Below are 13,681 nucleotides of genomic sequence, written 5' to 3'. Positions count from 1 at the left end.
TAGTATTGAAGTAAGATAAAAGCAAATATAATTTTTTGTAACATTTATAAGTTTTTACCTTATAGATTCATTTGCTGCTTTATCTTTTACAGTAGAAGAGAAAGAAGAATGTGTTTTGTCTTCAAATAAGTAAGAAAGAGGAGATTTAATGACTTCTGTTGAGGGAAAAAAGGGAAAATATACATTATTTTTATGTCCACAGTATTGGACGTAAAGACAAATATGAAAGAAACCAATATTACCTTCTGATTTTTGCCTATCTTTAAGAAGATATTTATTTGGAATAGTTAAATAACACCTCTGTAAACGGCGTCTTTCTCTATTTGGACCTTCTGTTGGATCCAACTGCCAAGAAGTTGGATATGAGACAGGGTCATACCAGAGTGCTCTACAAATGAATATACAGGAATATTAATAGTATGATGATTAATAAATAACTATTATGAAATTAGTATGTTAATTAATATCAGTGATTTACAATAAACATAGGTATTATGTAAGTATGAGATAAGGCATATATTATTAAAACAAGGCTCATGAGAAATAGGATGGAAATGGAAGACAGCCTGAGTTCAGATTTCACTTTTAATACTGACTTCTTGTCAACCATAAAACTTCCTAGGTCTTAGATTAACATTTGAAAAATTAGAATGATTCTACCTAACTTTATTTTTATTTTTTTGGGGGGGGGTGTGTGAGAATCAGCCTCACAAATTCTGTTTATTATAAAAAAATTTTCATCAGGTGACACTTAAAGATAAAATAAACATAGCATGGAAATCAGGGCCATATGCAAGAGATTATTTCTTTTTTTTTAGGTTTTTTTTTTTGCAAGGCAATGGGGTCAAGTGGCTTGCCCAAGGCCACCCAGCTAGGTAATTATTAAGTGTCTGAGGCTGGATTTGAACTCAGGTACTCCTGACTCCAGGGCTGATGCTCTATCCACTGTGCCACCTAGCCACCCCAAGAGATTATTTCTTAATCATGAAATCCCAGAAATAGTTTTTCAGCCCATGGAAAAATGTTCCCTCAAGAACTTTCTGCTCATGTCATTGACTGCCTCTGCTAACTATCGCCATTGCGTTAGTCATCTTGCAATGGTTTTAATTAGTTTTCACATCATTTGACTGGCCTACTGGCATTGGACTCAGAAGTCCTAAGATCCAAGCCTGGGACTGGAGAGACCATTTCACTTTTCTGGGTCTTCAGTTTTCTCTTTTGGAACATGAAAGATTTGAATTCAACCAGCCTTCAAACTGAGATTCTAATGCAGAATGATCATTCAGTCTATTAAGGTCTTGGAAATTGTCTTCTTCCCTTTTCCTTCCATTGATACCTCATCAATACCAAAGTCTACCAATGCTAGGAAGTTGATAATGGGGAATCCTTAAGAACAGCATGTGCCTATTGTTTTGCCACTACTTAGGGGGGGATCCAACAGGATTCTACCTAACTTTAACTTCTCAAAAAGAATAATAATAAGAGTAGCATTAACTTTCTCCAATAAAATATTTTCTAAAGCACATACAAATGGCACCAAGTCACAGGGTAGCCACAGCTCAGCTGAAGATGGGATAGAACCACTGCTTTCTGAAATAGACTGTGATCAGGTGATTGCAAGGAAACTGTCAAGATAGAGCTGCTTAGGTCATGCCTTTCTAATGTTTGATGCCTTTCTAATCATGCTGATGAATTCTCATTGATCTCTCATGTTTACTTAAAAATAATGCTTAATATGATACTTAAACTACATATGCAAAATTTATTGGATATGATAAGATTAAATTTGGCTTTCCAAAGGATATTTTGGGGAAGTAAAAAAGTTTCCATATTGTCTATTATATCAATTTTCTAAAAGAAGTCAACTTAATTGACATTTCATATATAGATTTTTTTAAAAAGATAAAAATAGAAAATTTAAGCACAAAATATTTTTATTATAAAGATAAAATAACATTGTCACCTTTGAACATATTAAAAATATGTTAAAATGTGAAGTTTACAAAGAAGAACCAATCATTTCTTGTTTACCTGTCATGTGTAAGCTGTTGAACAAGTTCTTGCCAGCGTCTACTGGAACTCAAGTCTACTTTATATATTCCTTTGATATGTTGAATCACTTTCTTTCTTTCAATTCCCTGAGAAAGTGACACTGCCTGTGTGATATCTGCAGCTATTTTAGAGATATCCTTTGATTTCATATCTAGGCGCTGAAAGAGACTAAATGAACAGAAACATATAACAACTACACTTAGACAAAGGCAATTGTAAATTATCTAAATTTTGCAACAAGTTATACTGAACTTGACAATTTGAACTGACAAACATTTTTGAGATTTCCTAATGAAAATATTATTTGCTGCATGAATTTCTGAACCCAAGAGTCTTGGAAAAGACCACCAGACCTACTTTAAGCACAATCCCTATAGCCATCAGTGAGGGGAGAAATGATTGTGGCAAAGGGATCTATCTGCCTTAGATAGATAAGCACAAGAATCTCACTAATGGAAGCCACAAATGTCGATGTTTCTACCAGCCCAGTTTTTACAGACATCATTTGGGGAAGCAACTATTGTTGAGAAGAACTATCCCCACTAACTGTTAGTGATAAGCCAGGCAAACTATGTGACTGAAGAAAAAGAGGAAGAGGCAAGAGGCAGCATATGCCCGCCAAGACAAACCACCAGCATCCCCTTGCCAACCATATTCTCTTGGATGTCAGTGGAGGTAACCCAAGACTTGAACTCAAGAGCCTTGGGAGCAGCAACCCTTCTAGTCCAGTGCCTGAAACTCTCATCCAGTGAAGTTGCAGCTTGGTTACTGTTCCTGAAGGTGTGCCTGTAGTAACCACAAATACTGAAGACCCAGAAAAGAAAGTTCTTGCCACAAAGTCTTGGGAACTGTCAAAATGGTTCAACATCAGAAACTACTATATATTAGTGACACAATGACACTAAAGAAGCAGTATTATCAAATACACTGCAGTTATACTTTAAGAACCAGGGGATCTTTCTCATTTGACTTGCAGCTGAAACCTTTCATGTGATGTCAATCCAAGAAAGCCAAGACTGACTTTTCCATTACTGTCCCCAGTGCTTACTTAAGCATAGTACTTTGCATATAGTAAATATTTAATGTTTTTCATTCATTCATATAATCTTTACTCATATATATTCCTAAGTGCATATGCATAAACATACATATAAAAGTTAATAAATGTTTGTTTTCTGACTGCTACATGAAATGTATTCTACTCTGTAGGATTATGGATATATGTAGGCAGCATAGCACAGTGGTTAGAGAGCTGGCCTGCCTCTTTCTAATGTGAGCTGTGATATTCCCTAAGGGCAAGACACTTAACCTCTAAATAAATGCTTTAAGCAACTCTCTAAGATAATAAAAATTGCAGAGAAGTGCCAACTTGCACTGGCAGAAAGTTTCCTTACCTGGGAACTTCCCATTACCAATGAAATCACATGTTCAGACTCTCTCCATTTAAGCAAAGTACAATAGGACATATTAGTGGTTAAAAATGCATATTGAGCCTACAATTTCCTCAAAGATGAAAACTTTTTAAGAAAAAATGAAGTAGCTTACCTTTGTTGATTATTATTGATTGTTTTTTGCCAGGCAGCTTTATTCACAGATTCCTCAATTTCATACTTTCTTAACTCCTACAAAAATTATTTTTGAAAAATAATTTTCTAACAAAGTATGATTTATTTAGTTATCAATAAGACTCAAATAATTGAATAGAAATAAAAGTTAAACAAGGAAAAACAATATTGCTTTGGAAACCAGAACAAGAAATCCCTTGAATACTACTTACATTACACAGCAATTCTTTTGGATACAAATGGAATAAAGATATGGGTCACAGGAAACTAGACTTTTATTACAGGAAAAAGGTAATTTTTTTTTTCCTTTCAGGAAAATTTTTTTAAGATTCTACACAGGTACTTATACTGTTTTTTTTTGCTATATGATATCTGAAGTTGAAAATTAATGCTTCAAAACCTGCTTTTCATCAAAGCATAAAGATGCAGGGATACACTAAGAATCAGATGATGTAAAAACAAAACATCTAACATTTTATTTTTAAAATATCAATAAAGAATTACTGAAAATTAAGTTCTTTTTATTCTTTGTTGAAGCAAAGTAGCATATATAAACATGAAGCAATCCTAGTGAAGTGAATTCTTTTTTATATAGCATTAAAGAAATATATTTTATTTTTATTTTATATTTTTGATAGATTTTTAAAAAATCTAATAAATCATATTTATGTATTATATTATCTTAAATTATAAATATATATTGACTCACCTCTTTAATTACTCTCAGGAAGTCTGATTTTGTTGGTAGATTGGGAAGGGTGCATTTATGACCACACAATTTTAAAATATTCATGAATAATCTTGCTGTGGCTAGTTCTTCTTCAGTCAAATCTTCTTGGTGATTATGCAAAAATTCATTTAAATAAAGGACTAACTTGGCCCCATGCTACAAAAAAGCAGGGATAGGAGAAAAAGAAAAAATATTTAAATGCTTATTGAATTGAAATGGACTACAATTGGAAAGTACAAAAAAAAAGTCTGGAAAAAAAGCATTATAAAATATGCATCTCTTTGGGCTGTAAAGACTTTACAAAAATTTTTCTTTCCAAAATTTATAACGTACAAGGAAAGTGTGGAAGTTGTAGATTGCTCAGGAATTCTAAAGGAGAATCATTCTTCTGCTCTTTTATTACTTTTATTTTCATTAAAAATAAAAGGGAAAGAAAATCAAAAAAGACTGCAGAGATTCTGAATAGTGATTAACCAAGGATGAGACTTCTAACAAAAAGAGAGTGAATTACTAAGATTATTCAAATAAGTTCTGGGTATAATATTAGGGTTAAATTAAACCAAAATGACTAATAGATTAAAATTTAAAGAGAAAAATTTCAAACTCTGCTTAGACATGTCTTTCAAAAATTTACTCTATAAAATCTGTGCCATTGGTGGCAGCATAATTTGAGTGCTGGCAAAATTACTAAGTATAAGAAAATTTTTGTATTAAACAAAAAACTTAGCAAATAGATTTTCACAAATAACTTATCCGATCAACTGCAATACAAGAGTCAAATCTCCTACACAAATAACAAATGAAATAGTATTTAAAAGACAGCATTCTGCATAAGTTATTATTTGTACATTGTAAAAAAGTACAAATCAGGAAGCTTTAAATTGCATTGAAACTTGGAACAACTGGCATATGCCTTATTTTTTAAACTATAATTTAAACTTAAGAATTCACAAAAAAATGTAAATTCTTAACTTTATTAAAGATCACTCTATATCATTAACCATATTTATAACTACACTTTTATATAGTAGCAAATAACTGAAAACAATGACTATCAACTGGGGAAAGAATAAAGAAAACATGGTACACGAATAGAATATTGTTAGAATATTGCTATACTATAAGAAAACATGAATATGATTAATAGAAACAAATAAGAAAGGGCTTTTCTGAAATGAAGTAAGGAGAACAGGAAAAAATTCATGACTATAATGTAAATTAAGAATCAACAATAACATAACAGTTAAAACAGAATGCTATGAAAAGATAAAATCCACCTATGTCCCAGAGAGAAAGAAAGTCCTTTCCTACTTGACTACAGAGATGGGGGAACATGAATTACAACAGTGCATATATCAGAAGTTTTTTATATATTGTTTAATTTTGCTGAACTTATTTTCCTTTAAAATTTTTTTATTTCTTAAAAATGATTCTCAAGGAGGGGTAGAAAAGAGGGATACCATAAGAATCATAGATGATGTAAAAACAAAATATCAATGAGATTTTATTTTTAAAATATCAAAAACTAAAGATGAAAGGAGAAAGGATTTTCTGAAACTTAGCAAAAAACAAGGAAAAGCTTTACTGTCCCAAAGAACAATCTTGCTAATTAAATTAATAGTTTAAACAGAATTATAGTCCTAAACTTCAATGTCTCATCTGTGGAGAGGACTGTGGGTTTTCAAAGATATGCCAACATACAATGTAGTGTAGCAGATAGAAAGCCAGCTTTGATGTTAAGAAAGGCTGGGTTCAAATCCTATCTTATTCATAACATACATGTGTGTGAATGCATGTGTGTATATTATATACATGTAGATATGTAAAGAAATAGGTATATATGTGCACATGTATATGTAGAATATATGTAGATAAATATATGTACATATGTGTAAACATTTACATTTAGATATTTATAGGATATATGATTCTGAGCAAAGCACTTAATGCCAGTTTGTGGTTTTTCTAAGCCATTATGCAAAGTAAGGATCCATTTCTATGTAAGTTGGACACCACTACTTAAGAAGGTGCGGATCTGCACTGTTGGTGGCTTCTCCCTCTCTTGGGCATTCCCTATATTAACAAGAGAGCACAGATCCATTCCCTCTTCTCCATTTTCATCAGGGTACAAGTTTAGGTTGTTCAATCAGTTGTCAAAATCGTGTTATTCCTATCATATTACCTTGTCTATATGTCTCCTCTTCTTCATTCACACAACCATCATTGTACCTCAGGCCCTTATGCCTGGACTCCTGACCTTTCTTTGGTTTGAGAAAATGTTGATTGGTCTCCCAGACATGCTCCTCCCTTATTTTTCATGACCCAACCCAGTTTAGAAAGAAGTTTTAGGAGATAAAGAAATTTTACAAGTGTTTAGAGGAGAATCAAAGTTGTGCAGGGCTATGTGAGACAGATTTAAGGAACTGGGGATATCTGTCCTAGAGAAGACTCAGGTGAACGACAAAAGTGGTTCTAAAGGGTTGTAGAAGTAGAAGTATAGAAGAAGAATGAGACAATGTGACCCAGCAGCAGAGGGCAAACTGGCTTACAGATAGAGAATGTCAATGCAAGTTCCAGCTCTGACATTACTACCCATATTAGTTCATACAAGTCATTTAACCTGACGACCTAAGTTTCCACATATTTAAAATGAGGGTTTTGGACTAGATCAGTGGTGTCAAATTCATCTAAGCACAATGACTTAGAAAAATCACAAAGTAACATTGTATATGTTGCACTGCATTTTTATTTATTTTGTTCAACAATTCCCAGTTACATTTCAATGCATACATTTGTGAATTTGATGCCTCTGGATTAGATGACCTCTAAAATCTCTTCTAGCTCTAAATCATTAAAACTGGCTCTATTTTGCCCCAGAAGGTAAAAATCATAAAAAAGTCAAATTTAGGTATGAAATAAGGAAAAACTTCCCAATGAACAGAGCTAATGAAAGTGAAAACAAGCTGTTTTGGAAGATAACTGGTTCCTTCTTAACTAAAAGTCTTCAAGCAAAAGTTGAATGAATTTTTTCTTGTCAGGTATATTAGAATTGGTTTTTTTAACTGAGGTACAGAGTAATCTAGATGGCCACTAAAGTTCTTTCTACCTCTAAAATCTGTGATTCTATGAAATGTCAAGAACCTAATTTGAAATTTGAGTATCAATTTGAAAAAGGCCACTATACTTTTTAGTGATATTTAAATTAACATATTAAATCATACTGTATCATTCCTCCAATGAATAAGATAAGCATATGCATTGGTGAAAACAGCAAGATGAGTGTTTAATGGAATACTATGAATTAAGCAAAAGACAGCTGCTACCTGACCAACAAACACATGGACTATGAGCAGCAGCCCTGCCAAGTTGGCCAATTAAGGAAATGCTAAATGACTAGAATATTTTCAGCTATGTGTCTCTTTATAAGAAACATTATTTAACTTGCAAAACAAAATTTTAAGTACAGTCTAAATTCTACATTTAAAATAATTTAAAAAAATATCCAAATAGAGGTTATTTTGATGTTGCCATACTACTGACGTATTAATCTAAAATTATTGAAAGAAATGCCCTTGTTTTTCTACAACTGAAAACTACTCACAACCACCATCATCAGGAATGAGACTGTAAGTAGGAGGTGAAAATAACGTTACATTGCCAGGAAAATACCTGTCACAAAGCCCACAAGTTTTACTCCACTCTTAAGGAAAGAGCCCTTAGACCAAGGTGCAATGACTTGGCAGGATAAAAAACTTGTCTATTTCATTTCCCCAGAGGCTTTGACTTTGCCCTAATTTATAAGGGGCAACAGATTAAAGCCAGCACAGTAATGAGTATGATGAGAGCTAGAGTAAACAGATAGAAAAAACTATTCATAGTAATATAGTATTTCCTCATTTCATAGCTAGGGAAACTAAGGCTCAGGAACAGTTCAATGACTGATCCATGGTTACCACCTTGTAAGACTCCAGGGTAATACTTTAACTCCCATCTCAAATCCAAGCAGCACTTCTTTCATGCCAAGAGACCTTCTCAACTAGAAAAATCACTGAGGGCAATGAGATATGGGAGCAGAGAACTAAATAAACCTTAGTGAGCCCAAAGTCTCAGGACCTGGATTCAAATTCTGATTCTGCTACTTACTAACCATATAAAAATCCCTTGGGACTTGGTTTTCTTATCTGGAAAATGATAAGGTTGGATTGAATTACTCTGAAAGCCCTTCTATTGTAGCTTTAAATCTATGGTTCTAAGTATAATTGATGTTCATAATTATTATAAGTAATGAAGAAAATATCAAATCATATTCAAATTAAATGCATAGCTACTGAGATATTAATTCCCAAATTCCAATTTTCATATTCTGAGTGGCTACAAACTCTCTAGGAGCAAAGGCCCCTAATTTTCACCTCGAGGAAGGCTTCAGATGTTGACATTGAAGTGAATGAAAGAAACCAATATTGTGGATGCTTCTGTTAGAGTCTCAGTTTAGTTGATAAGACTATTTAGTTCATAATGTAGCTGTACTACTTCATATTTACAATTAAAATTATAGTGAAAGAAAATTATATCAATGCAAACAATATTTCTGTTAAATTATATATTAAACACTCTTAGGAGCAGCTAGGTGGCACAGTGAATACAGCACTGAACCTTGAGTCAGGAGGACCTGAGTTCAAATCTGACCTCAGACAATAATTACCTACCTTGGACAAGTCACTTAACCCACTGTGCCTTGCAAACCCTGCCCCCCCACACAAAGTCTTTGGAGGTCTAATAATAAAAACATCAAATATAATTTTTCTTTGGGGAAATTTATTCTGAGTACCAAATAACTAACTTATAAATAAACATTGAGAACTTAATCTGTTGCTAACTAACCTTTAACAACTTGCATTTTTATAGGCCTTTAAGGTTTGCAAAGCATTTTACATGCTATTTCATTTGGAGGTACCTTAACTGAATGTCTCTTCACCATTTAAGACTGAAAGGAAGTATGAGGTACATTTTAGAAATATTTTTATCCTAAGCAATGCAAAATGATAGCATTTAGGCTTAAAAGGATAGACTTTTAAACATTACAATTATGTGTAAACACTTCAGTTAGGCATGAAGCCCTTTAGTTATCTAGAGAATTCATTCAGCCATCACTTCTCAGATGATGCATAAAAAAAAGGATTTCTTTTTTTCTTAATTTTTTTAAAAATTCTGGTTTTACTACTTCAAAGAGGACATTTCATTGTATAAAGCGGTACAGAATAATGGGGTCATATGTGAAACTCTGACTTTCTATTACTCTGTTATACAAGTTCACTTTTCTTTTCAAGTATTTTATCAGTTCAATGTTACTTTCACACCTGCCCTGTTTGTCCATCATACTGAACTTCCTTCTATTCTCTTCTGTGCATTAAAAAATGTGGAATAAATCCAAGTTTTCAACAACTATAATAAAAATGTTCCATGCTGGGGCAGCTAGATGGCACAGTGGATAGAGCACTGGTCCTGGAGACAGGAAGACCTGAGTTCAAATTCAGCTCAAACATTTAATAATTACCTAGCTGTGTGATATTAGGCAAGTCACTTAACCCCACTGCCTTGCAAAAACAAAAAAAAAATGTTTCATGCCTCCAATAGTGAGCAATATGATTCAGATAAACCTAAGAAGACATAGGAATTGACAGAGCAAAGAGACAAGAATCAGAAAATCTTTATTTATAAAGTGACTATAATAAAATAAAGAAAAACAACTGACAGACTTAAGAACTCTAACCAATTGAGTGATCACTCAGGACTCTAGAAGTGTAATGACAAAATTTCCTCCAACTTCCTGATTGAGAAATGCCTGACCATAGATGTGGAATGAGAAATAGGACTGATACAACACAAAATGGACTGCCTTATTGCCAGAGAGTGTTTTTATTTACCACAGAGTTGGGGTAGGACAGAAGAGATTTGTAGAGGAGAGGGAAAAGAAGGGAATAAGTATTTATGAAAGGTCAACTACATGTCAGGCACTGTGAAGTTCTTTACAATGTCTTCTCATTTTATTTTTCTAACAAACGCTGCAACGTGAGGACAGTGGCCCAGACTGGCTAATTCTACATTTGAACCCAGGTCTTCCTACCTGCAGGCCCAGGACTCTAACCACTGCCTCAGGAGAAAGGGGGAAGAGTGATGGAAAAGAAAAAAAACCAAAGAACAATGAAACATTTTTTAGAAATACATAGAAGGCAGCTGTAAATTTCAAACAGATCTTTAAAAAAAATCAACAAGATTTTAAAGTATATACTATGTGATATATATAGCTATATATATATATTATATACCACTGTATCAACTCTTTAGGCATTTAAAAAAAGTCTCTGTTCTCAATGCACTACTTTCATCTGCAAAATTCTCTTATTAAACATTAAAATATTCATGCTTGCCAATGATTTTCTTCTTTATAAGAAAAATTTCAAATAAATTTAAGAGCTACATTAATGAATGTTATTATTATCATTACTACTATTATTACCACCTTTACAATAACAACCACCACCATCTCCACTGCTATTTATAAATATTACTACCATTACAACTATCATAACTCCTGTAGCTGCTAATTACTACAGATTTGTTGTTTTTAATCTAGAACATATTACCTCCAGAGGTAAAATAGGATAGCAGTATGTTTCTTCACTCAGGTTTTTCTATGCCTTTTCAAGTACGGTTTAGCTGTAGATAACTGTATACAGATATTCACAAAGTCCAAGCTTAAAATTCTTTTAAATATTTTACTTGGGACTATATATTTTACTTTGGACTATATTCAGGAGCACATCAATAAAAATTCTATTACACACACACACACACACACACACACACACACACACACCCATAAATTAGTGCTAAAATAAATCATGTAATACTGGGGTTTGAAATCTTAAGTAATGGTTACTTGGCTAAAAAAAAAATACTAAAAATGAAAATCTTTTCAGTGAAATCTCCAGAAGAAAATACATTCTCAAAGAATTCAAATTAGATACTTATCTAAGTTTTCAAATCTAGTAACTGGGCCTAGAAGAAGTTGGAAAATGTGTACAGAGGCAGTGTGTTATCTAGTACATTATTTAACATTAACATTTATTTTAACAGTAATTAAGAATTATTTTCCTTTACTAAAAATATTGACATATTTTTAACCTGTTACATATTGGTTAGAATATCTATGACCTTAAAAATTAAGCTTTAAAAATGATAATAATTAGAATAAATATAAAATGCATTAACATTTGCACAGGGCTTTGAAATTAACAAAGTATTTTGTACATATCTCATGTGATCTCACAAGGACCTTAGGAAAGGAAGTAGGTGCTCTTATTACCCTCATTTTACAGAAGAGGAAAACAAATCTGAGAGAAATGAAGCAATGTGTCCAGACTGATACAACCAACAAATATGTGAGGCAAGATTCATATTCAAGTCTATAGTTGGTTTAAAAAATGACCATTTACTATATTAGACAATGCATTGTGGTTCTAGTAATTTATCTGTGAAATTTTATATATGCTAACTATTTTACCTGAATGTTAAATACTGAGATGCTTACTTGTAAAGATGGACTGAGGCAGTCTCGTAGGATTTCCTGATGGTTTGGTTGATACATTATTTCAAAAGCTTGCTTTCTCTCTTCAGGAGGGCGAGCTGGAGACAATAAATGTACCAAGAGTCTCCCAAGTTGTATGCGAAAGGTTTCCTTACAAGACAACAGAATCTTATTCCACTGTTGTCTGGTAGTACTGGTTTTACTTGAGCCCTTCAATCAAAAGAAGGATGAATTTGCTAGTGAGTTACTTTATACAATAGCTTATTCCTACTACTAACATTAAAAAGGGGTCCAAGATTGGAATTTTCAGTTATAATTCTAACTACTTCAAAAGCAAAGAAAGAAAGGAGGAGTATGAGTATCATATTAATATTAGTGACCAGCTGATTTTCGTACTTTGCTGACACCACTCAACTACAATATAGGAAAATGATTACTTGGGTACAGATTTAGCTCAAATACTGTATAAATATTACTCTTTTAGAGGAGAATAAATGAAAATGAAAACTATCTAAGATATTTTATTACTTTTGTATCTAAGCAATCTCAGAATCAGAAGGCATAATGGAAGAGAATCCCAAAAGAAATAGGTTCTGCAAACATAATAAAGATAAAACCTTCATTCCTTAAGAATTAATGGAAATCTTCCACGTAATTACTTACAAGTGCTATTCTCATTCCTTCTACCATAGTCATTAACATCTCTTTCTGAAATGGTTTCAAATTGGAGAGGTGTTCATGTTGAATTTCCTCTTCAGAAATTCCAGTCTCAGAATTTGAAGTTGTGCCTTGAGTTGTTGTCCCTGGCGTACTCAGAATATCAATAAAATCTGGACTAAATTCTTTTAATAGAAAAAAATAAGCATAAAGAGAAAACAAAAATTAAGTCATTAATACCAAATTTATGTTAATGGAAATTGGTGCTGCCACTAAAACATTCTAGTAGGATTAGAAATTCATGTAACATAGTATTTCAATGATGTTAAATAATTGTAAACTAAAATTATATTAAGTAAAAATTTTATTTAAGACACAATTCTTATATAATTAAATTTATTCAAATATGCTAAATACTAAAATGGGTGAATTCATATGATTATAATATAAATCAAGCTCACACACTAGACAGAATACTTGTCAAGCTTCTCTACATGTATTTCCCTGGTTTACTTGTCATGTTATTTTAAAAAATAATATCAAACCAAACAATGCTGGGGGTGATAAAAGGTACACTCTTTAAACAAGTTAATTATCACAAAATTATATTATAAATCACAGTTTATAATAAAACCTCCACAAATTAAGATTTTCTAATGAATTATTGGTAAAAAAAACTGAAATCAAGATGCTGAAATATATAAAATTTTTCTTTCAGTTCAGAATTGATTCTGAAAAATATTGAGTAAGATGCATTAGTTTACAGCAAAGCTTATTAGAGAACAATTTTCTAAAATCTAACAAACTGGACAAATATCAGATATGATCTCTCATGTGAGTCTTTATCTCAAGTAATGCCTGCATACTATAATATTCTGTATATTGATTTTATATTCCTTACTTGATTGGACGTTACTTTTATATCTCTTTGAAACATTTTATATAGTGCCTTTCACATAATATATCCACTATTTTAGGGGTCATAAATACCAAAATACTCTATAGATTTTGTACAAGTCAGTTATTACCTTTGGACTTTTAAAAAAATTTTCCTATATAGAACCTTGTTTAAAAAAAAAGTCTATGCAG

The 13,681-nt window shown here is 32.2% G+C and overlaps 1 protein-coding gene across 1 annotated transcript in view; it reads right to left on the bottom strand.

Moving 5' to 3' along the window:
• Positions 1-13,681, bottom strand: part of LYST (lysosomal trafficking regulator) — a 190,352-nt gene that overhangs the window by 69,312 nt on the left and 107,359 nt on the right. Inside the window, exons 29-35 of the mRNA XM_074222963.1 lie at positions 12,599-12,777; positions 11,939-12,145; positions 4,327-4,503; positions 3,598-3,674; positions 2,032-2,220; positions 243-388; positions 59-155 (exon numbers count right to left, since the gene is read on the bottom strand). Coding sequence (XP_074079064.1) covers positions 59-155; positions 243-388; positions 2,032-2,220; positions 3,598-3,674; positions 4,327-4,503; positions 11,939-12,145; positions 12,599-12,777 — 1,072 coding nt within the window. The remainder of the gene's footprint in view (positions 1-58; positions 156-242; positions 389-2,031; positions 2,221-3,597; positions 3,675-4,326; positions 4,504-11,938; positions 12,146-12,598; positions 12,778-13,681) is intronic.

The sequence above is a fragment of the Macrotis lagotis genome, chromosome 2, assembly GCF_037893015.1.
Source record: "Macrotis lagotis isolate mMagLag1 chromosome 2, bilby.v1.9.chrom.fasta, whole genome shotgun sequence".
Classification (NCBI taxonomy): Eukaryota; Metazoa; Chordata; class Mammalia; order Peramelemorphia; family Peramelidae; genus Macrotis; species Macrotis lagotis.
Note: the sequence above shows the minus strand (reverse complement) of the source record. Positions and strands in the feature narration are given on the sequence as shown.